This window comes from Chiroxiphia lanceolata, chromosome 21 (assembly GCF_009829145.1).
Source record: "Chiroxiphia lanceolata isolate bChiLan1 chromosome 21, bChiLan1.pri, whole genome shotgun sequence".
Classification (NCBI taxonomy): domain Eukaryota; kingdom Metazoa; phylum Chordata; class Aves; order Passeriformes; family Pipridae; genus Chiroxiphia; species Chiroxiphia lanceolata.
In genome coordinates this window covers 9,667,791-9,691,329 of record NC_045657.1, presented here as the reverse complement: position 1 = coordinate 9,691,329, position 23,539 = coordinate 9,667,791, and the positions used below count along the sequence as shown (strand labels likewise).

At 54.9% G+C, this 23,539-nt stretch overlaps 1 protein-coding gene across 1 annotated transcript in view; it reads left to right on the top strand.

Moving 5' to 3' along the window:
• The first annotated feature begins 57 nt into the window (after nt 1-57).
• The window catches only part of ARRDC1 (arrestin domain containing 1), a 40,030-nt gene continuing 16,548 nt past the window's right edge, over nt 58-23,539 (top strand). Inside the window, exons 1-2 of the mRNA XM_032708568.1 lie at nt 58-216; nt 18,228-18,338. Coding sequence (XP_032564459.1) covers nt 99-216; nt 18,228-18,338 — 229 coding nt within the window. The 5' untranslated portion in view covers nt 58-98. The remainder of the gene's footprint in view (nt 217-18,227; nt 18,339-23,539) is intronic.

Sequence of the window (23,539 nt, the reverse complement as noted above, 5' to 3'; positions counted from 1 at the left end):
GGAGCGGGCCCCGCCCGGCGGGGCAGGGCCAGCCGGGGCCGCAGGTGCCGAGGCTGCGGGCGGAGCGGAGCGAGCGCAGCGGCCGGGCCGGCGCGGCCATGGGGAAGGTGCAGCTCTTCGAGATCCGCCTGGGCGAGAGCCGCGTCGTGTACAGCCCCGGGGAGCCGCTGGCCGGCACCGTCACCGTGCGGCTCTCGGGCTCGCTGCAGTACCGAGGTGAGCCGGGCCTGCCGTGCCCGCAGCCCGCGGGGCCGTGCGGGTGCCCCAGGGAGGGTCGCGGGCTGCCGTGGGGTGGGAGCCCGTGAGGAGCCGGGTTTCCCCCTCCCCGCCATGGGTACCGGGGGCTCCGGGGCTGGCACAGCCGCTGCCGCCCCTCCTGCCATGCGGCGGCCCGGGAGGGGCTGATGGGAGCAACCTGCTGAATTATTTCCTCCTCTGCTTCCTCTTACTTTTTTTGCTCCCGTCCCGTAAATAAGCAAACACCGTCCCCGCACCCCTCCCGAAACAGCCACAGCAGCCCGCGGAGTGGTGGGTGCCCGAGGTGGCAGCGGGAGGTGGTGGAGGAGCCCGGTCCTTGCCTTCCCTGTCCAGCCTTCCCGGAGCCCGGCGGCTTCCCTGCGCTGCCGGCATCGCTCCGGCATCGGCCCCGAGTCCTGGTGTCGCTGGGCTGGACGGAGCCCGGCAGGCGAATGTGTCAGGGCAGGGCAGTGGCAGGAGGTGAGCGATGCTGTGTCCCGGCAGGAGGGAGGAGGTGGGCGATGCTGTGTCCCGGCAGGAGGTGGGCGATGCCGTGTCCCGGTGGGCACAGCCCTGCTCTGGCAGGAGGGAGGAGGTGGGCGATGCTGTGTCCCGGCAGCAGGGCTGCCTGCCCGCCCACCCACCTACCCACCCGCTCGCAAGCACCATCAGCCGTGTTGTAACATCTCGGATGAACTTGGCCGTTTGAGCTGTGGCTGAACTAGTCTGGGAGATGCCCAGGCTGTGTACAGGGTCCTGTGTGTGCCAGGAGAGAGAGTGCCCGCTGGGCACAGTGGTCTGGGCTGTGTTCCTGAGGCTGTGTTCCTGGTATTGTGGGGTGGGGTGGCTGCTGCTCCAAGTGAGACCCAGGCCTTGCTCGTGGCTGGTGCAGTCCATCAGGACAGAGGGGTGGGGATGGACTGCAGGGAAAGGAGCTGCTGGGCTCGGATCTTCCAAACTGGAAGCTTCCTCCCCCGCCTTAGAGAAGTCGTTTACATTTGCAAGTCAGCTTTGCGCTCAGTGCTGTGGAAACGTGAACCGATTTGCTGTTTTCCCCGAGGTCTTGCTTGCTTCTCTGGTGTGTGCGATTCTTCCTTTGTAACAAATTATTAGGGGGGAAAAAAAGGACCAAATAATGTAAAATGCAGTGTGTCTTGAACAGAGATGTCAGCCTGGATGATGGTACCTATGCTTGCCTGTGTCTTGCTTTTGTGAGCACCTCTCCCAGTTGTCTGCTTTTTGAAAGCTTGTGGTGGAAAAAAGTATCTAGGACAAGTGCAAACTTGTAGCCTGTTTAATTCCTGTCAGAGCAAAACAGTTGTGGATCCAGCGTTTATCTCCTTGGAGAGTACTCCCAGAGGTACTTCCTCCAGCAAAGATGTTCTTAACGATCTTCTTTGTTAAGAACATCTTAACAAAGATGTTCTTAACGGCCCATCCCATTGATATCCACCCCTGTTCCTGAAGGTGCTTCCTGGGAGAGATTAGAGCGTTTGGCCTTGGAGAATTTGGTTGTGCTGGCCCCTGGCCACAGTTACACCTTGCTGCTGCCTCTGCAGCTCCCATCTTGGAGAGGACCTGCCAGGTTCTGCTCTACACCAGCTCTCCTTTGCTTCCTGGTGTGCTTCCCGGTTGTTGTAGGGAGAGGGGAAGGTCTCTCTTTGTTTTAGACCTTCTTTCTGCTTCCTTATTGCTTTGATTCTGTGAAACATCAGGGTCTGGTCTAGTCCCTGAACCCAGGAGGGGTTTGGCTGTGGGATCTGGTGTTTGGTGCTAGTGCAGGGATTTTGGTTAGAGCTGGGGCAGCTGAGCAGGGCTCTAGGAAGGCCGACAGAAGCACAGAGCCAAAATCTGAGGTGGCTTCCATGTGGCTGTTGCTTCTGCTGTGCAGAGGTGACCTGAGCAGCTCTTTTAGGCTGAATTTCCTGTACATTGGCTTCACAAGCTGGGGTGGAAACTTTCCATAAGTGGTGTCTGAACTCACCAAGTCCAGTCATGTTGGGATATGAAAACAATATCTGCTGAGTTCAGGGTGGCTCTTTGCTGTGTGTTCTCCCTCCTGCTCTGTAGCTTGTGGTCTCTGGTGTTTAAATGCTCCACACTGGGGCTGGGGAATCTCTTGGATTCCTCTCCTTCCTTCTGGATGAAGGAAATGTCTCACTATCAGAGAAAGAGGCTCATGTAGATGCTAAAACACCCTTTAACAGCAATTAACATGCTGGGAAGAGATCTTAAAGGGAGTAGTCAAACCCCTTAAGCTCCACAGGGATCACACAACCTCTGACACGGTCTGGCTTTCTGCTGGGGTGTGGGGAGAGGTGGGTGGCATCAGCTTGTCTTACATACTATATACCCCCACATCTGTGACCAGCTGTGACTTTTCAGACTAACAAACAGCTCCCAGGAGTCCTCACCCCTGGCAGTTCTGGCCCACAGCACCAAGGTTTGGTACTTTCTGTTTCCTGAGCCAGGCAAGCCCGGTGAGCTGTCAGGGTTGTGGTGTGTGAGATCACAGGCAGAACAAGCCTGTAGATGACTCTTCACACGGTAACTTCTGGCTCTTGAAAATTGCACCTTCTGAAAGGTGACGATGCAAACAAACAGAGCTCAGTTCTGCTTGCTAAACACACCAGAAATCTTGGGTCACAGAACAGCGTAGCTGGAGACACACCTTTGGGGAATCATAAATGCTCCCACTTACGCTGGCGTCCGTGCCAGCCCTGCTGACTAGTAATGAAGGCTGTTCAGGAGCACATCATCTTCAGCTGACCTTGTGACAGTGTCACTGGCCCTTGGTGACCCACATGGACCTTCTGGGGAGGCACACTTCTCCCTCTGGCCGTGCCAGGGTGAAAGACCTTCCCAGAAAACTTCTGAGCCTCAGGGGAGAGCGCTGATGGAAACGTGGAATTCCTAATCATTGTGCCTGGCTTGCTGGGTAAATCATCAAACATGGGTGTACAAAGAATCATTAATCTTACAGGAAGCTTGCACAGGGACAGCTGGAGATGGAGTTAATTTGGGGGGAGGGAGGAGGGAAGTTTGTTTGGAGCAGGGCAGGCAGTCCCTGTTGCTGGCAGGAGCGTGCAGGAACAAAGGCTTGTGCTGCTCGAGGATGATGGAGCACTTTCCTCTCAACTCTGTGGCTTCCAGGGGGCTGTGTGGATTATTTCGGTCCCTCTGTCTGCTGTTCAGTGAGGCTTCTCACCACAACAAGTGTAATGTTAAAATAACAGCCCTCTCTGCCAGGTCACTGAGAGTAAAAAACAGCAAGTGCTTTCCGGAACAGATTTCAGCACTTTGCTATTCCCTGCTCTGTTATTTAGCTGTCCAGGTTTATGCAGGGATGACTTGACTTTAAAATCACTCCCTTGAACTACAAAGCTCCAGACACAAGTACCTGTGTCTGTTCACACTCTCGAAATACAGATACATAATTCCCATTTCTGCAGGGCAGAGAGCCCGTGAATCGTAATTTCCTTCTCTGATCTTAAATGTAGTAAATATTCTCACTTCTCATAAGGAGAACAGAGAAAGCTGGTGATGAAGGGGGATGGGGAGCAGGTCACTCAAATCCTGAGTCATGTGCCCAAACTAAAAGATGACTTCTGTTCCCTAGGAGGGCAGTAGGAAGAAGTTTGGGTTTGGCTAACATGCAAGGTAGTTCTGATGTGTGTGTAACCTGTGCCCTTCCTGAGGGGAAGGGGTAACACCAAAGGACTCTGTTGGCCACCTTCCTCCTACCACTTGACCTCTGATACAGTGGAAAATATTGTTCCTGCAGAAAGGCTGTGGCTTGGGCTGCCTGGGAAAGGATGGATTCAGTCCCTGCTTAGCAGTTTGAACTTGGCTCTATCCTGAGTCAAAAGTTTGTTTTTAAAGGTGGGTTTGAAATCTCTGTGCTGGCAGGACAGGGCACCTGCACACCATCAGGGCAAGAGGGATCCCACGGCTGGTCCCTGCTTTGGGATGTGGTGTGGGGAGGGAGCACAGCACCCAAAGAGCTGAGCAAGGGCCTGTGGGGTTTGGAAAGCAGGAGCAGCTCCAAAGCTGCCGCTATCCCTGGCAATCCTGGCAGTGCCCAGTGAGGTCCTCGAGCCCTCTGGTATCCACTAGCAGTGGTGGGTGCCAGGATGAGGCGAGCCTGGCACTGCTGTGCGGGAATGCTCCTGGATGGCTCCGGCCGCTGGGATGGCTCCTGCTACAGCAGAGGTGGATTAACTTTCTCTCTCATTGTGTGGAGTGAGACAGCAGGGAGCTGTGTGGCCAAGTCTGTCTGAGGCTGGGGAACAAAAGAGGGATTTTTGCTCTCCTGGCTGGCTTGCTGAGAGAGCTCCAGCTCCTCTGGAGTCAATAACTGATCACGAGGTGGGTTTGTGTCTCTTGTCGCTGCCTCTCTGCCGCTCCCCCGCCCGCGCAGCACTTGTGCTCAGCTGAAAACCTGTTTGCTGCTTTCCTTGGCGAGCAGACGTGCCACGGCCTCCCATCCCTTGTTTAACAAAATGGGAGGACAAGTGGAGTGGAGTTGTGTCTATCTGATTTGCTTCCAAGTGTGACAAACGGGGTGTGAGTGCTTATTCCTTCCCCGGAGCAGCGCAGAGCTGTCAGAGATGGAGCTTGTCTTTCAGGGCTGGAGTCAGGTCGGCGGCAGGGGAGGCTCCCTGGCTGGGACAAAGGAGCCTGTGGGTTTCCATTCCTCTCCTCCTGAGGCAGTTCCCCTTCCCTGGCAGGGTTGGGTGAGGAGGAGCAGCCAGGGAGGGTGCTGGCTCTGGCCAGCCCCTCTACCAAGGGAGGTGCGGGTGCAGGGATGGGTGTGCTCTGCTTGGTGTGTGTAGTGGAATATCTTGTGCTGAAGGTCATCCCCAGGGAAGAAGTAGGTCTGTAGAAGATATGGAGCTTGCTAGAGGCTCTTATGGCCAGTAAGAGTAGGATGGAGCCTGAGATGATCTCGGTTGGTTAGAGCATGGTGCTAATATCATTGTGGGTTTGATCCCCACATGGGCTTAAGAGTTGGACTTGATGATCCTTGTGGATCCCTTCCAGTTCAGAATATTTCATGATTCTGTGACATGTGGACCATCCTCTGCTATCTGGAGAGGGGATGCTCAGGGTCTTCCTAGAGGAGAAGGAAGCGAGGTGGTTGGGTTGTGCTGTGAAGCTGCTGCAGACCTGACCTGTGCCAGCGCATAGAGAAAGGTGCTCTGCCAGGCACTGGGGCAAGTCTTTTCCTCCTCTGCTCCTGGCAGCCACTCCTGAAAGCCTGGCAAGCATGCCAGGGGCTGGGCTTTGAATTGGTGCCGCTTTCCTTGAGGGCTGATTGCTGAGATAGCCAACGTACAGTCTTTAGGCTACTGGTGTGACCTCTGGAATCTGGCAACGGGAATTGCTATGGAAGTTAATTGTGTCTTTGTGCTGCTCTAAAAATCTGTCACTCTTCAAATCTCTTGCCTAGAAATGGAAACTGCTTAGGAGAGGAGAAAACGAGCAAAGGACCGGAGTGCTGCCAGTCAGCTGATTTTTGCCCTGTGTGTGCGCTCGGAGTCCCTGGGTCGTGTCCAGGATCTGAAACAGAGGTGAAATGGCTTCAAACCACAGAGATGTTCAGGCTTCTGTCGCCTTGTGATGGACTTTAAACAGCAACTCACATGCCCAACTCTCCCTGATGGCAAAATAAAACTAGGTGATGGAGTGCCAGTGTTAGGTGTGAGCGAGATGTTCTGCTGTATAAGTCTGTGGGCAGAGGCCTTTCACCAGAAAATGGGTACTTGTGGTTGGGTATTGTTTTGCCCAGCATCAAGTACTGGTTCAGGGCCATGTGGTTGAATTGCGTGGCTTGAGCAAACCCCCACGGGTGTATTGGGAGCTTGAGGTGCTGGCTGATGGCAGTGGAGAGGATATGGGGGTGTCCCGAGGTAAGGATGGATGCTGCTTCCGACCCCCTCGACAAGATGTGCCAACCTATAATTATTTGGAGACCTAGTTTGAAAACACCCTGATCTCTGAGCACCTTAATCTTCATTAAAAACTGGAGCTTATCAGATATCCTTAGCAAAAGCTGTTTCCAAGAAGCATGAATCATTTCTGGAGCACTAATGCTTATGACTTCCACTCCTTTGTTCTTGCTGACGGCACTGTGTTCTCGGTCGTTCTGGCTCCAGCGGCTCAGGCCAGAGGTGACACCGCTGCTGCAGCTCACTGTTCATCCCTCCCAAACACACCCACCTGAATCCCAAATGCTCCCAAATGCAGTAAGAACAGGATAAAACTGGCAGGGTTCAGCTCAGGTCCCGGATATTTCTTTTCTGTCTGCTTGGACCTCTGAGGTGCCCAACCTGACTGGGAGCACTGTCTTACCCCCTTGTAGCACTCCCAGCACAGCAAGGATTTGTTATGTATGTGGTGCTCTGGTAATAACAAGAACATAAGTCATCTTTCCAAACTGATGATCTTGCTATAAATAGAGAATCCAGCTGCTTGCGTTGAATGGCATCAAAGAAAATCATAGGAGCAGCTCTTATGCAGAGTGAAGTGGATTCTGGCTGTTTTCTCTAAAGATGCTGGGGTTGGGGGATTTCTTGACAACAGAGATGTGCAAAAGCAGTTCTCCAGATCTCAGTGTGGTGTGTGAAATCTCCAGTGGGGAGCAGGTGGGGCTGGGATCTCCCATCCCACACTGTGCCTTCCTGCCTGCCCATGGCAGAACCTGCCCGTGCCGGTACCTGGGCAGAGTGAGGAGGCACTAAATGCAGGGTTGCTTTACTGCTCGTAAATAAGGCTCTTCAGGAAAAAGCACTTGAAACCTCCCCTGCTGGGAGGAGGGGAGCTGGCTCCGGGCTCGTTCCCGGGAGCTGCAGCAGCACTAAATCATTCCGAGGTGTCTCAGCAGTTCTATCTGCTGAGTTGTGAGTTCAGCGCCTGGAGCAGGGCGGACGGACCTCGGTGCGATTCCACGTGGTTCCTTCTCTCCATGCTTCTTGTCTCCTCTCCCTGTCTGTGGGCTCCAGCCCCTCACACTGAAACTCTGTTCCCAGGATGGCTGAGCAGTCCTGAACGTGCTGCTTTTGTCCTTCTCAGTGCCGTGGAGGCAGAGGCTCTCTCAGGACACTGGGTTATGGCAATATTGTCTGTGCCGAGTCCTTCCAACCCCAGGCACAGGTGGGGGGTGTCCAGCACATGACAGGCCTTTCCTGTCCCACCAGGTGCTGAACTGACTTTGCAAATGCTCATCTCTGAGATGGGGAGTGGGTTTTGGGGAGCTCGTGCCCAGGAGCATCCCTTGAGCCTCAGGAGGGGGTGAAGGAGCCTGATCTCCTCTCCTGAGCTTCTGCATTGCATCTGCAAGGCTGTGTGTTGCTGAGACCAGGAGAGCAATGTCCAGTTTGTTGTGGGTGGCAGCGAGGGTCTGCCAAAATGAGCAGGACCTGTTTTAGCCTTAACTCCTAGAAAAGGGTATCTGAAAGTGTCAGAAGAAAATGAGCGTGACCCAGTCCTGCAGCAGAGTCTGGCCCACGGGAGCCCTTGTGCTCTGGTATTACTGTAAGCCTGTTAAGCATGAATTTCCAGAACTCTTTGAAGCCTTTATTTAGAAAGAGTCTGAAAAGGGAGTAGGCTCTGGTGAATCAAACTCTTTGTGGTGAGTAGGGAAACCTGATCAGTAGGCTGTTTATCTTCTGCAGTGGCTTTTCCACCCAGTGTGGAGGGGTGATGCTCCTGTGGCGAGGGCAGAGGGGCTGTCTGGGAGAAAGAGCAGGTCAGACCTGCTCTGGGGTGTGGGAAGAGCGGAGTGGAGCTGGCGGTGGTCGCTCACAGAGGTGTGTTCCCAGGACATCAGAGGGCTCAGCCTCCCTGGCTGCTCCTTGGGAATCGCGGCTTGTTCTGCCAGCGAGGTGGGAAAGGGTGCCAGGCTTTGCATTTGCTGGGAAAGAACGGTGGAGTTAATGAGTTTGAAGGGGTAGTTTGGTTACACCCTGGACCTGGCTGGTCTCAAAGCACCCAGCACACCCCTCCTGGGACCTGCAGTGCTCTGTGGTAGGTTGTGGTGGGGCTCCTTGCCTGGTTCTTCCTTTTTTAGACAGCCAAGTCTGGTGTACCAGAATATCTTAACTGCTCTGGCCTAAAGTAGTGCTAAGTGCTGGGTGGAAACCTATTTCACTTTGGGCAAGCTATAAAAAAAAGAGGTTCCTCACTCCTATTTCAGTGCTGCTCAGCCTGAGGAAGGGTGGCTGTGGTCCCTGGCTGGCTGAAGTGTTGAGTGCTGGCAGGTCCTGGCATCCATCAGCATTCCTGTGAGCCGGGGCGAGCTGCTGACTCTGCTCCACTCCACTTGTCTGGCTGCACACTGGGCATCTGGGACTTGCATTCCCTTCCCACAGGGCTCTTCTAGGGGCCAAATGCTGAAGATTAGGATGCCCTGACCGCTTCTCTGTGTACAGCCTTGTTTTGCTTTGAAGAGCATAGCTTGCTTAAATTCAGGGCTCACAAAAGTCAGTTTAAGTTGCCCAGGCACCCTGAGAAGGATGGAGTAAATTAGGACCTGTCTTGTGCAGGGGATGATGAGTAAAGCTCTTCTGGACTTTGCTGAGATCCTAAATATGAGATGTTCCTGTACCAGGCTGGCAGCTGCAGGCCCTGCCTGCAGTTTGGTCCCATCCCAGTCCATCCCACCCAAGAGCACCACAGACTCATCTCTCATGGATGGGATGAAGTGAGGATCTAGAAGGCAGACAAGCACTCCACTCTCCAAACAGGTCACAGCTTCCCCCTCTGAATTTCTGTCCAGAGAAACACAAAGCAAAGAAGTTCCTTGAGGCTGAAAGTTGGCTGCACGCCCCAGAGCAGTTGAAGATCCACATGAAACGCTGTGCTATCTCCTCCACCTTCTGCTGCTCTGCAGCCTCTCTGCGCTTCCCCTCCAACTCTCAGAGGGATGGATGTTGGGAGAGGAGGCTCTGAGTGCTGGCAGCATGGCTGAGGTGGGTGGCTGGCATGGAGATATTCGTAGGGAGCTGTGAGATCTGCCTCTCTCTCTGCCAGATAGAATCTTGCAGTGCCTCCTCTGCTGCTCTGATCTGGCTGTTCCCAGCACACAGGGATACCTGCATCTGCCATCCATGGCTTGGGAGGAGGAGGACAGTCCCTCGGGGTGCTGGGGTGGTGCACAGTTGCTCTCCTTGCAGGAGGACCTGAGGGTTGCCCTGTGTCCAGCTCTGCTGGACTGTTCAGGTCAAACAGGCCGTCTGTTCAGGATGGGGCGAGCGTTTGGGCTCCCAAAACTGGTCTGATGTACAATTTTCTCCTTCCCTGCTTCCTCTGTAGCCAGTGCCAGGCCATGTCCACTGACTCTGCTCTGCCTGCCTGTTATAGTATAGCCTCCTCTGCCTTTGTGGGCTCTCAAGGCAGAGCAAGCCCATTCTTCCCCCCTCTTCCCAGGCTTTCTGCATGGCACAGCACCGGGAACTACCTCAGCCTGAAGCTTAAAAAAACCCCAAACTTGCCTTGTTTTTGCAAGAGGTGGTTTTGGAGGAATGACTCCCCCAGCACCTCCTTTCTGGAGCATGTTTGTGGAGCAGTGAGGTGGTGCTGGCAGCAGCAGCACAGCAGGGATGGGGGTGAGGAGTGCAGCCCATCAGGCCCTGTGTGCAGGTGCTGCAGTGTTTTCATGCCTGTTGCTAAGGAGCAGATCCAAGGCACAGACTTTGTGGCACGTGGTAGTCTCCCTCCCCTGTGGCCTTGTTCACTGGTGGCCTTGTTCCACCCCCAGCCCGACATGTGAAGAGACAGGCTCGTTAAATGTGCTCAGCTGAGGATTTAATTCCAGATGTTCGAGATGACCCCCTTCCTTCGAGGGCAGACAGCGTGCTGATAAAACACTGGGATGCTATAAATAAACCTGTTGGCTCCACAAGGGAGAAAAGTCTTTGGTTTGAACAGGAGTTTGTTCTAAACAGGAACCTAAGAGTTTACTTTCTTCTCTCAGGGTCTATGTTGACCCCTGATTTTGGGGAGAAGCTAGAAAATGTAGGTTTGCTTGTTGCTCTCATTGTGATGGAAGAAAGTGCTGGAAGAGGTGGGGGAGGACAGACCTGCCTGGGAAAGGGCTCAGACAAGATTTGTTCTCCTGATTTTCTACAGGCACACACCTGCCCAGCCTCCCTTTGGAGGCTTCTGCATTCCTAGAAAAGGGCACCCTCTGTGTGTCCATTCCTGCCCCTCCCTCGTGCTTGGATGGACTTGGGCTAAAATAACTCATGCATGGCCAAGATAATGGCTGTGGGTCGCTTTGCCCGTGTGGCAGAGCTGGGGTTGCTACAGGTGGAGTTTTTCCAGGCTGTGTTGAGGAGCTGGTCTGTGCTGGTCTGCAGCGTGGGGCTGTGCTGGGTGGGGCTGTGCTTCCTGCAGGTTGTGTGGGACATCCAGGTGGATCCTCCTGCCTTAGCCTGGCAGTGGGCACGTACAGCTCGGTTGCCACAGCCAGGGAGAACTGGCACTGCTGAGCATGGGCTTGCAGGGCTCTGCTGACCTAGAAATCATCTCACTGAAAGGTCAGAGTCAGGAAGGGAGGGACTGTCCCTTTCACTGCCGTGAGAGGTTTCGTTGGTCCAGCCTCTTGCAGGGTGCAGAGGGCATGTGCCAGCCTGGGGAAGGAATGACTGAGTGGCAGAGCTCGTTCCTCAGGGCTAAATGATGCTAAAGCCAGTGCAGAGGGGGCTGCAGGGGTGTCCTGAGCCCCAGCTGGGCTTGTGTGTGGCAGAAGCATTGCCATGGGCAGCAGCACAGGGGCAGAGACAGGTCAAACTGTAGCAAGGACTCAGTATTTCCCTGGGAGCCTGTCTGCAGCCTTGGAGCAGGGATCTGTGTTGGGTGTGAGCTGTGTGATGGGCTGGCAGGCTGTGGGAGGTGGGATGTCCCCTCTGGTCACAGGGAGCAGCATCCAAGTCCTCCATGTGCTGGGGGCTGCTGGTGGTGTGGGAGATGCTGCTCCACGAGTGTCAGCTCCAGACAAGTCACCTCCTGGGGCCTGGATACAGACTTGGATTTGAGTTGAGATGGAAAAGCATAGACTACTCTTCTAGACAACTCCTCTCCTTCCACATTAGGGGCCAAGTCCCTTTCCTGCCCCTGTGCTGGGCTCTTTGGAAGGAAGAAAATAAAAACCTCCCCAGACAATCCTTAAGCTTGTGCCAAACCCGCCACTGCCTCCAGGATTTGGTGTAAGCTCTGCTCTTGCCTCACTGACTTGTGAAAGACTATTTGTGTCTCAAGAACTGACAGGATGGACCCAGAAGGATGGGGACATCTGAGAATTAATTAGGAGCTGTTGTTTTAATTAGTAGTGTCTTAATATATTCATGCACAAGGGAGCTGTGTGTCTTGTGAGCTCCCAGCCTTCCTGCTCAGCAGACATGAGCCCTTTCTGTCTGATGTTGTATGGGTGTGTTTCTGTGTAAAGGCCATCAGCAGTACAAAAAAGCCTCATCCTGCCCCTTTTTGGGGTTTCAGTTTCCTTGGTGTCCACTTTTCATGGAACTTTTCTAGGAATTACCCACTCTCTACAAACTGAGAGTAACTTGCTCTGTGTGTGGGTCTTGCTCTCTCCCAGGCTTTCCATTTTCCCAGCACCATCTGATCCTGCTTTACTGGCAGTTTGGGTAACCCCAAACCCCTCATCTTCATGCAGATCCAGGACAGGGCCTCTACAGGGCTGAAAGATCTAAAAGATCTTGTGATCTTTGCTGAACCCAGAGGTGTCGCTCCAAGGTGGAACTGCGATGCTGTGTTGAGGTGACTTCCTGCTGCCACTGCCACAGCCCATCCTTCTGTCAAGGACAGGTTCCTGCTGCTGTGGGTTTGGGAAGGGCTTGGGTCTCAGGGGGATCCATCACCCCCTTCTCCCAGGGCTGTTTCCGGCCCTTGGGTTGGAAAATGGCTCATTCCCAGCTCATGGGATGCTCTCAGTCCCTGCAGCTCTTGGTGCTCAGACAGCAGGTTGAAGGAATCTAATTAAAAAGTGATCACTGTCTGCCGTGGCTCTGATGGAGAGGGATGAGGAAAGGGGGCTCTGGCTCCCCGTGGCTGGTTGCTGTGAAATGAAGACTTCTCTGATGTAGACTTGTTTGAGTCCCACAGCACTCTCTCCTCCTCTGCTCCCCTGTTATCTGCACTCAGGTGCACACAAGTTTTCCAAAGGGTGTCTCAGTCCCCAGATACCCTCTGGTTACAAATGTGTGCCCTGGTCCCTTGTCCTGCGTGAGGTCACTGCGGATGCACAGGGTGGCTCTGCCATCCATCTCATCCCACGGATACAGGGTTGGGCCCCTCCTTCCCTGCACCAGGGATGGCTGGAGCCTCTGGGTCCAGCAGGCAGGGCTGAGGCCACGTGGTGACTCGGGGAGGCTTCAGCTGGCAGAACCCCAGGGCTGTTCCTAAGTGCTGTTACAGAGCTTGGTCACCAGCTCTTCCTCTGTCCTTGCAGAGGAAAGGGAATGATGGGACATTCAGTCTGTTTGTCCTGCGTAAACTGCTGCCAAATGCAACAGCCACCACCCCAAGCTGTGCCAGGTTGTACCAGGGCAGGGTTAGGTTGGATATTAGGGAAAAGTTCCTCCCCCAGAGGGTGGTTGGGCACTGAGCAGGCTCCCCAGGGCAGTGGGCATGGCCCCAAGGCTACCAGAGCTCCAGGAGAGTTTGGACAACACTCAGAGGGACAGGGTGGGATTGTTGGGGTGTCTGTGCAGGGCCAGGAGGTGGACTGGATGATCCCTGTGGATCATGGTATTCTTCTAGCTCATAGTATTCTGTGATTCTATGAACTGGTTTTGCTGCCTCCCCTGCTCACCCCCAAAACCCCAAACCAACCAAGATATCGGCATCACCTTCCCCTCCACCTCTGCCCATTACTGTTGTGGCAGGTGTGTGACACAGATGGGACTTGAAGCCAGAGGAGTTCACTCGGGACTGGAGCTGAGTGCAGGGTGGCCAGTGAGTCTCTGCTTGCTCAGGACATGACTGGATTTTGGAAATAGGGATGTGCACATACAACCTGCCCCTGGCAGGGGAGGGGACGCGTGTCCTGTGCTTTCCTCTTGCCTGAGATGAAACACCAGCTCCCCCAGAAAGGGCATCTCACTGGGTCGTGAGAAAAAATAATTTGAAGTCTCCTGCTGCTCTCCTTAAATCACCTTGGAAGAAGGCAGTCGTGCCCAGCTCCTGGCATCTCTATTTTTACTTAGTGCAGAGATGGATATGGCTGAGCTGTCTCCTTTTATTTCCAGCATTTGGCGCGTGCTGCAGCGTGTTGCTAAAGATGTGTGTGGCTGGATGCGGAGCTGCCCGCTTCCCTGGATCCCCGAGGGACTGCGGGGGAGAAGGGCTCTTGTCTTCTGGATGGCTTCATCATTCATTTCTTCCCTACTTGCTGCTCTTTGCCTCTCCCCTCCACTTCCCTCACGCTTTTTGGACTTTGTTTTTTTCCTGTATTTATTCAAATCACCCTGGGTAAACAGGGAGCAGGAGCGTGGTGACTGGGGCCACTGGTAGCACTGGATTCCAGAGGCATTTTTAGTGGCTCCCTAATAACTGGAACTGACCTGTTCTGATGCAGAAACTTCTCTTATTTGTTCTGTTTGCAGCTTTGCACAGAGATTTCCTTGGAAAGGCTCAGACTGTACATTTTCCTTCCTGACAGTCAGGCTGACAATCTCTGTGCCTCAGGTGGCTGCTGCTGCAGCAGCTCTGGTGGTGCCAGTTTGCCAGGCCTGGCTTGTCAGTGCCATTTTTGGGTGGCAGCTGCCCCCAGAGCCACTGGAGTTGTACCTGTCACACGCCCCCATCCCTCCTTCTGCTTGTGGGCACGATAGCCAGGCAAGTCCTCAGTATCTCCCCTGCCCATGGGATGCTCATGGAGAGGCTGATTTCATGGTTAGTTGCTCCAAAACCTGGTTAGGAATGAGATAAATGATTTGACCTGTTGAAATGGGCACCTCTGAAACCTCACAGATAACCTGGGGGGAACAAGACCCCTGTGGCTGCCAGGCTTTCTAGGGCTCTGAGAATGAAACTGGGGGGCAGTCTGGCTGTCCTGGAACTGCTGCCCCCAGCACTGTGGGTGGACCTGGGGATCTGCTGGCTCCTCCAGCAGCCTGAGGGGTGGGCTGGGACATGTGATCCCTCTGTCCAGCCAGAGCCCCACTGTCAGCCACGAGGCAGTGCCTGTGCTCTGAGCTGTTGGCCACCCCATTTCCCACTCAATGAGGTGGGGGGAGCTCATGTTTCTGGAGCAGGTTGGAGAAGATGCTCCATAACAAATCTGTGCCCCCTGAACTGCTCCAAGGCTTGTCCTGCATCTGGTGACATCCTGCATCGTGTGCCTGGTGATGGTAGGCTGAGAGCTTTTGGGAGTGTAGAAGAATGTTGCAATTTCATTGCTGTGAAATTCCCTTCAAGCCTTTTAGCTGGGAATGTTGCTTTCTGCCCTTTTGGTTGCCCTCATGCACCTGGAATGGCAGCCCCAGGGTGTGTGATGGTCAGGAATGTGGCTGGAGAGGGCTGCCCTCGTGGGGGTGCAGGACTGAGGCTCCTGAGAACCCCAGAGCTCTCCATCAAGGGACTGTCCCTCCTCTGCAGGAAAGGCTGGCTGCAACCAGCCAGTTTGGGATGTCAGTGGTGAATTGAGAAGCCTTGGAGCTGACAGCTCCTGTGCCTGTGCTGGAGAACCCCTGGGTTCTCCCTGCTGGCTGCAGGGAGACTTTTGGACACGGTCTGACTTTAGCCCTGGTGTTTAACCACAGCAGCAGGGCCCACCAGCCAAGGGCTGGCTCTGAGTGTCAGGCTGCAAACCCACTGCCTTTGGTTGCTGAGTCTGTCTGTGTGGGAAGGGAGCTGGGCCCTAATGTGTGTGTGCCTGAGCATTCCCACCCACCTGCCTCCCAGGAACAGGAGCACCTCCACACCGCAGTGCAGCAAGGCTGGAATTGGAACCTCCCCTTATCTGGGCCTTGCAACAGAGGGTGGGGATCTATAAACTCCTGTGGCTGAGGGGGAGCCTGCTCAGGGGCTGCTGCTCCTGAAGGATGGGAATGTTCCCCAGTTCTTGGTTGGGCTTTTCTCACTCACATCTTCTGTGTGAGAAAATGTGGGAGTGAGGCGGTTGAGTCTGGGCTTGATTTGACTGGATCCATCTGTGTTATCTGGGCTGACTCAGAGCAGGACAGACTTGTTGTGAGCCTAGAGGTATGGTGGTATGTCCAGGTAGGAGCAAGAGAGTGTGGGTACATAGGATGCAACCCAGCATCATCAGCCAGGCCAGGGAGGGGCTTGTCCCGCTCTGCTCTGACCTGGGGGGGCCTCCCCTGCAATATTGGGGCAGTCTGGGGGGACCACAAGGTAAGGAAGATCTTGAGCCATTAGAGAGTGTCCAAAGGAGGCAACGAGGATGGGGAAGGGCCTTGATTTGAAGCCATGGGAGGACACTGAGGGCACTTGGGGTGTTCAGCTGGAAAAGAAGAGACTGAGGGCAGAGCTCATGGCAGTTCCAGCTTCCTGGGGAGGGGCAGAGGAGGGGCAGGGACTGAGCTCTGCTCTGGGGGGACCAGGGACAGCAGCCAGGGAATGGCTGGAGCTGTGTCAGGGCAGGCTCAGGTTGGATCTCAGCAAAAGGTTCTTCCCCCAGAGGATGGTTGGGCACTGACCAGGCTCCCCAGGGCAGTGGGCACAGCCCCAAGGCTGCCAGAGCTCCAGGAGAGTTTGGCTGATCCTCTGGGGCACAGGGTGTGACCCCTGGGAATGATTCTGTGCAGGGCTGAGGGTTGGACTCAATGATCCTTATGGGTCCCCTCCAACTGAGCAGATTCTGTGACTGCTGGTGCTGAGACCCCTCCGTGGTTTTGGCTTTGCCATCTTGCAAAAGAGAGAATTGGATGTCACCTGGAGGTGTGCCAGGGGTTTGCTGTGATGGTTCACCTTGTGAGGGCTCAGCCCAGGTGTGCTGTGGGGTCTGCAGCTCCTGTTCTTGCCCTGCCTTGGAAATGCCAACGCACATCACGGACATGAACAAGTGAGAGCTGTCAGCCTTGGTGCTGTGTTTGTGTTTGGTTAATGAGAGTTGGCATCTGGAGCTGCTTATCCTTTGCCCTTGAGTACAGAACAACACTTGGACCACAGCGGGCTCTTCCTCTCACTCGTGATCAGCTGTGAGGGTCTGGCAGGAGGTGTGGTGGGGGGAGGCTGTTCCTCCTTGTGGATTAGAGTCTTTAAGCCCTGAGGAGCTCATTCCACCTGACTGCACTTAACAAAGCACCCTCCAGCAAAGCACCCCAGGGCTGGGGTAAGAACTCTGCATTCCCCCTGCAGAGAGGGCTGGATTTGGGGTTCTTTCTACACTGTCCTGTGTCAGCATGGAAGACAAGGTCACACTGGCCAGGCAGGTGCTCTGGAGAGCTGGTTGAGGTGTTTGCAAGCAGCATCACTTGGTGTTTGGGTAGGTGGGTGGAGGTGGTGGTATTGGCAGGGCTGAGAATGCATGTGGAGGGGATGGGGAGAGCTCTTAATCCAAGGCAAACTGGCTGCCTGCTTCCCAGGGAGATGCTTCCTGTGGCCGTGGCTTGATTACGGATGAGCAGATGGGTGAAATGGGCACAGAGTCTGTTGGGTGGTTCTTGCCACCTTCCTGCCAGCAGAACTATGCACCTGGCAAATGGGGTGAGGGAGTTCTGTGGGTCCGTTAAATCTCTTGCAAAACCTGGTGGGATTTGGGATGGGAGACAGCCCTGAGGACTGTTTGTGCCACTGTAGGTCTGCCTGTGTCCTCCCTGCATGGAGGCTGCACTGCAGATCTTCTCCTGCTGTGCAGCACGGCCAGTCTGTCACGTTTGTCTGTCTCTGTGGTCCAGTGTCGACACCAGAGTTTAATTTCAACCTTCTGAGTATTGGCCAAGACTAACTGAAAATGTCTGTGGGGAGCTGCTCCGAGAGCCACGTGGCTCCTCTGAGCCAGGCTGCGGGCTGAGCTCGGGGGGTGACTTTCTCCAGGCAAGGCACAAACAGAGCTCAAATTACTGTCCTTGCTTTTGGAGGGTCAGATGGCATCTCTGGTGCCTCCAGACTGTGCTGTGTGGCTTTGCTGAGCCCTGTGTCTCCAACAGAGGAGGAAGCCACTCACCTGGGAGTGGTGTCTGGATGCTGGGAAGCACCCTGCATATCAACATTTTGGAGGTCCTGATGCAGGACAAGTGTTAATGGGCAAAGTGCTTTCACTGCAATCCTTTGAAGCTGAGACTGACCCTGGGACATGGGAGCAGGCTCCCAGGGATGGAGATGTCCTCTGAGGTTGGCAGGGCTGTGAACTCAAGCAGCAAAGAACTTGTTCACACAGCACTGGGGGGTTCAGCTTTCTGCTGCTGCTTCAGGTGGGGCTGTACACCTTGTTTAGCTGGTTAATGGGCTTGTGCAGAACATGTCTGTGCTCCCAGGGACAGTGGGACATCAGGCTCCTTGTGGGCTGGGAGGCAACAGAGCTGTCTGCTGCTCATCCCTGTCTGGACAGGGACACCCAAGTGTATAGGAGAGCACCAAGGTCAAGGAACAGCCTCTGCCACCAAGGTCTCTGCCAAGCCAAGAGTGCCAAGGCTGTTCCATGAATCAGGAGGGGATACTGCTGCTTTTGGGGGAAAACTAGAGAGAGGTTCACCTCTCAGAAAGCTGGAATCACTACTGGTAAGGGCTTCCACAGTGCAAGGGAGCCAATATGAGGACTTCAAAGGTGATAATATCTGGGAATAGCACTGGGGTAGCAGGGAGTGCTCAGCAGTGCTGGGAGTAGGGGGAAAACATGATTTTGAAATGAAAGCTGACCTGATTCTGCTGCTCCATTTCCGCACCCTGTGTGTTTTCACGAGGCACTGCTCCTGCACAGGGCCATGTGCAGGACCTGAAGCAGGTCTGAACCTGAGGTTTTGCTTTCTCCCAGTGCTTACGTGTGTGCTGTCTCTCCACAGCCATCAAGGTGAGCTGCATTGGGTCCTGTGGGGTGTCCAACAAGATCAACGACACAGCCTGGACCGTGGAGGAGCAGTACTTCAACAGCACCCTGTCCCTGGCAGACAAAGGTATGGTCCACAGAGACCTGGGGGGGATCTGTGCTTCTGGGATGGTTTGCAGAGATGGATCACCCAGACCTCAGCACCCTCTCCACGTGAGATACCCCCTCACGGGCTGTCTTGGCCTGTGCACAGGGGATGGGAGCCAATATTAGAGACTACAAGAGCTTAGTAGGAGCTGTGCAGAGAAGCATCCTGAGTAGCTGCAGAACTTGGCAGGCACCCTGCACACCCTGCTGGCATCCTCTGGCCCTGGTCTGCCCGAAGCAGAGCTGTCAGCAGCGACTGCTCTGCTGTCTCAAGGCCCTGTGGGTTCACTCTGCCCCTGTTCCTGCATGTGTTGACTGTGGTAGTCACAAAACTCTTCTCAAAGGTGACCAGAGGAAGCCAGGAGTAGTTTGAAGGGGATTTGGAGGTGTCACTTGTGCTCCAAGGGAAGCACTGGGAGCATGGGAGGATCGGCCTGGGACAGTTACCCCTGCACCACCCACAAGTGAGATGCCCAGAGATGGTGACAGGGTTGTATTATCTGTGGGGTAAAGTGACACCAGCAGCCTCTGGGGGGATCTGGGCCCGAATGAATGCTGTCTTTCTGCTGTTAAATAGGTCAGCCTTACCACAAATAATTCATGCTGTGCCCTGGCTCCTGTTGAAATCAAGCAGTGCCAGTATTCACCTGCTGAAGGCAGTGGCTGTAACAGTAACATGGCAAAAGCCTGGGATAGCAGGAGCTCAGCCCTCTGATACTGTTTTATCTAATAACAGGAAACGGGTTAAAACTGAAGTGGCAGTTTCTGCTAGCTCAGCACTTTTGCAAGCAGAGCTTTTAGCATGGAGGGGAGACTGACCTCATCCCCACAGCAACTGGAGAGAGTGCTGCGTGCTCCAGGTCCCTGGGAAGGGAGACAGCTGGCTGGCTCACCTCTTGGCTCATGGCCTGGGGGCTGCAGGGGGAGGTAAACTGTCTGGGAGGGCAGTGGGAAACATTCCTGCCTGATTGTGGATGCAGGGCTGAGCACAGAGCCCAGCTATGAATGTCAGGGTGACAAAATCCCTTTATGAGGTGCTGCAGACCACTGAGTTTAGATGAGGTGGGGGCTGGAGCCTGCAAATGAGTCTGGACTCGTGGAAAGGTTTAAACCTACAGCTGAAAAATGCACCTTTTGCTTCTAGTATTTAGTGATTCAAGGGAGAGCTGTGATCTTGTGGTCGGTTCTGTCCTGGTAAAGCTGAGCAGTGGCACAAGCCAGGCTGGAGTGGGAAGAGGCAGATGTGCTGTTTGTTGGGTTTGCAGCCTCTGGGAGACTTTGATGGTTGCTTTGGCAGCCAGTTCTTGTGAGGCTGCCCTTGGGAGCCATCCCCTTGACAACTAGGACCAGTGTGGACTGGGAAGGGTGGAAGGAAAATGCATTGGTGACTATGCATTTTCATGGCTCTGAAGTGTCAACTTGGAAGGCCTGAATTCCAAAGACAGCCAAAATTTGGTGTTCCCAGTTCTTAAACTGTTCATGGAAAACCCTAGTCTTTTGGCTCTTGCTTTGCCTGGGACCCAGACCCTTGTGTGCTGCCCAGTGCAGTGCTGCTGTCTGTCACCTGCTGGTGTCACAGACTCTACGAGCTTGGAGTGGGTGACAGGGCTGGGCTGCTGGCAGTGCCTGACTTGTCTGAGGTGCAATGAACTGAAGGGAAAATCTGTTCCTGCTCAGAAGCTGAGGTGTGTAGTGGTGTCATTGCTGTCCTACCTTGCAGAGCTGCAGTGTGATCATGGGCAAAGCCTGGGCCCAGTACCAGCAGTTGGTCTGGAACAGCCTGCTGGGTACTCAGTCACTGACCTCTGCCCTTCAGCTCTTTGTGTCCCAGTGGACACAACTGCTGGAGCTCTCAGCTGCGGATTCCCAGCTCCAGGGAAGCAGGCAGGGAGAGGGCAGGCTGTCCCTGTGTGTGGGAATGCAGCCAAGGGCAGTGCTCACGGGGATTTGCCCTTCATGCTCAGGAACTGGACAGGCAGTGTTTGTGCCATGTGTGTCTCCAGGCAGGATGGCCGGGCCTCCGTGAGGACTGGATGGGATGAGGATGGGAGGGGGTGGTGTTGGCACTGCCTTTGGCCCCGAGTCCACCAGCAGTGATGACTTTGAAGCCGCCCCTGGCAGTTGCTGTGCTGGCTCCCGCGGATGTGGGAACAAAAGCCCTGGGGGCTGGCACAGCTCCAGCCTGCGGCACAGGGACAGAGATAACCCTGCTGTCACAGCCCTCACTGACATTGATGCGTGTCTGGGCTGCACAGCAGAGGGAAGCTGGGCTGCTGCTCCGTGTCCCTGCCTCTGTGTGTGCCTGTCTGTCTGTCCGTGTCCTCCTGGCAGTGGGGCAGGGGCAGGGGTTTGCTGGGGGACCCTCGATGCTGACTCAGCCATGGCGTTTTTAGGCTTTCCAGGAATAGCTCCCAGCTGTCCTGGCCTTTCCTGAAGAGAACACGAAGGAGCCTCAGGCAGACAGAATGTCCCTCATGGGTGTTCCCTGGGGGGCTCCTTGCAGGGCTGACCCCAGGCTGGGAGGAGAAACTGAGGCAGGCTGAACTCCTGGCACTTGGAGTGGTGAGTTTGCGGGTGGGTGATGGCAGGTGCCAGGGTGTGGGTGAGTTAAGGGAGTTGGAAGCGTTTCCAAGGAGACTCCCAAAGGAGCTGGCCCACACTGCCAGCACACGACTTTTTCCCTGGCCAGGATCTACAGCCACCAGTGACAGAGCACCACGAGCAAAGCTCACTGCAGTGGCATCTGGTATGGTCCTGCCATGTGTGTAAAAACCACACAGAACCCCCCAGGGTGAATCCATACCTGTTCCTCCAGGTGAGGGCTGGCTGTGCCCACCACTCCTTCCCCTGCCATGGGAAGCAAGCAGCATGAGGGAGGGCAGGACCGAGGGAGACCCTTCCTGCCCTGCTGCCAGAGTGGCTGATCCACGCAGGGGATGTCCCCGCCCAGCAGCACGGGTGGAAATGAATGGAGGAAGGGGAGGAATTTGCTTCTGCCTCAGAGGACTCTTCTGTTCCTGCCTTTCCCCCACTACCTCTTCTTTTTGAACAAGTGTACTAAAAAACCCAAAAAGGCAGGGGAAGCAGTGTGTCTGTACTGGGGGGAACTGGCAGCCAGGCTGTGCCCTGGGGCAGAGGGTGATGCCAGGCTGTCCACTGGCACCATCCCCAGCTCTGTTGCAGAGGGTTCATCCAGCCTGGCAGTGTTGGCTCGGCTTGAGGAAGGATCCCAGATGTCCCCAAGGCCACACAGCCGACGGGACTCTGTCTTGCAGGTCCCTGGTGAGTGGCTGGTGCTCCAGTGGTGCCACCGCAGTGCTGGGGAGGTGGTGCAGGGACAGGCTCAGCCTGAAAAACAACCCGCCCCGCGCTCTGCCTTCCCACATCCTGAGCAGGAGGTTCGAAAAACAGCGATCGGTGCTCTTTGAGGACACGTGGGGGGAAGGGGAGAGCAGGTTTGCAAAACTATGGAGGCTTTTCGACTGCTCTTTAGGTCTCTAAGGGAGACTCCACACTTCTCCTCCCACACACCGTTGCATTGAAGTAAGTGAGGGGGCAGCTTGTCCTAAGTGGCATCAGCCGTGTCTTTATTACACAGCGGTTGGGGTTTTTTTTTTAGGGCTGTACCATTGCATGAGAAGGGAGGCAGGCCCTGAAATAACCCAGATGCCCCCTTTGCAATGTAAGACACTTACTTAAGGCACTTTCCCACCTCTCCCCTGCCTTGGAGCAGCACCAGGGTGTGAAGGACTCGGCTGTGCCACTGGAGCATCGGCAGGTTGGTGACCAGTGTTTTGCTGCAGAGGACCCTGCTCCCCTCGGTGCCGACCCAGTGCTTGTCCCCACTGGAGCAGCACATCCTCCCTGCTCTGGGAAAGCCTCTGGAGTTGAGCAGGAGCTGGAGGCAGCAGGCACCCGTGAGGAGCTGTGGATTGTGCCGCAGCCTTGGCAGTCACACACAGGCCAACGGTTTAATGAACTCGGGCTCTTTACATAAAAGCTGCTGGGAAGTGCAGAGTGTGCCAGCTGCTCCAGAGCCTCTCGCTGCTCTGTTTGCTGAGAGCACAGTGCAGTGCAACAGAGGTCACTCAGCCCACAGGGGCTTCTCAGGGAGGCTCCTTGTTTGCCTGCTTTGAGGGGAGGCTGAGGTGGGGATTTGCTTTTCCCACTTGGGCTTTGACTGCTCCCTGATGCCAGTTTTTTTTAGGGGGGGGGATCTCTTTGCAAAGAAATGCAAGTGGAGTGGGGGCTGTTGGGTTTCTGTAGGTGTCAGCAGCACAGGAGATCAAGTGGCAGCGAGTACAGAATAGCACTGCTTGTACCCACCACTCTCAAACACAGAGATGCTTCTCTTGATCCAATATAATGAAGTGATTCAGCTCCATGGAGCCTCCTGCTCCTCTCCCCCTCCCTACTGCAGCTCTGTCCTTAGAGGAGCAGGTTCATTGTGTCCCTGCACCCACATGAGGCTGTTTCTGCCCTGTATCTCCAGCTGCACACACAGCCCTTGCCCTGTGCATGCAAAGGTAGACTTTTGGGGTTTTTTTATTCCCTTTAAATCCTCCTTGTACCTGAGTTGAACCCGTGCAGGGAGCTGGCTGTAATTTCCAGCTGACCTTTCTTCTGGCAGCTTGTTAGTTAGCTCGGAGCACTGCAGGGATTTCCTGGCAGCTCCACATGCTTCCTCTGCTGGCAGATTTCTTGCACAAAGAGCTAAAAAGGGGCAGCTGTGCATCACCTCTTCCCTGGGGTGGTTCTCTGCCGGCCTGGCATAACACCTTCGTGGCCAGCAGTTGGCACAGGGTGACTCTCCTGGCTTCCAGCTGAATTTAAAAAGCTTGGTGACCTGACTGAGCAGGACTGTGAGACCTGTGTCTCTCATTCTGTGCTCAGGAATTGCTGTGTGAGCAGAAGGTCAGCAGGTGATGCTCCTGGAGAGCCCTAGCCCAGGTGGGAGCAGGAGGGTGCCCGTGGGCAGCGGTGAGCCATTAAGGATGTGCTGGTTCCAGCTCCTGCCCACACTCAGCTGCTGGGCTCAGGAGCAGGTTCATCCCAGGAAAACCATGCGGAAGGATCTGCACTTGCCTTGGGTCACTGCTTCCTCAGCACTTCCCAATTTCTTGCCTCAGTAGATCGGTTAATCCTCTGGGTTTTTTTGCAGCATTGCCATACTGCCAGATC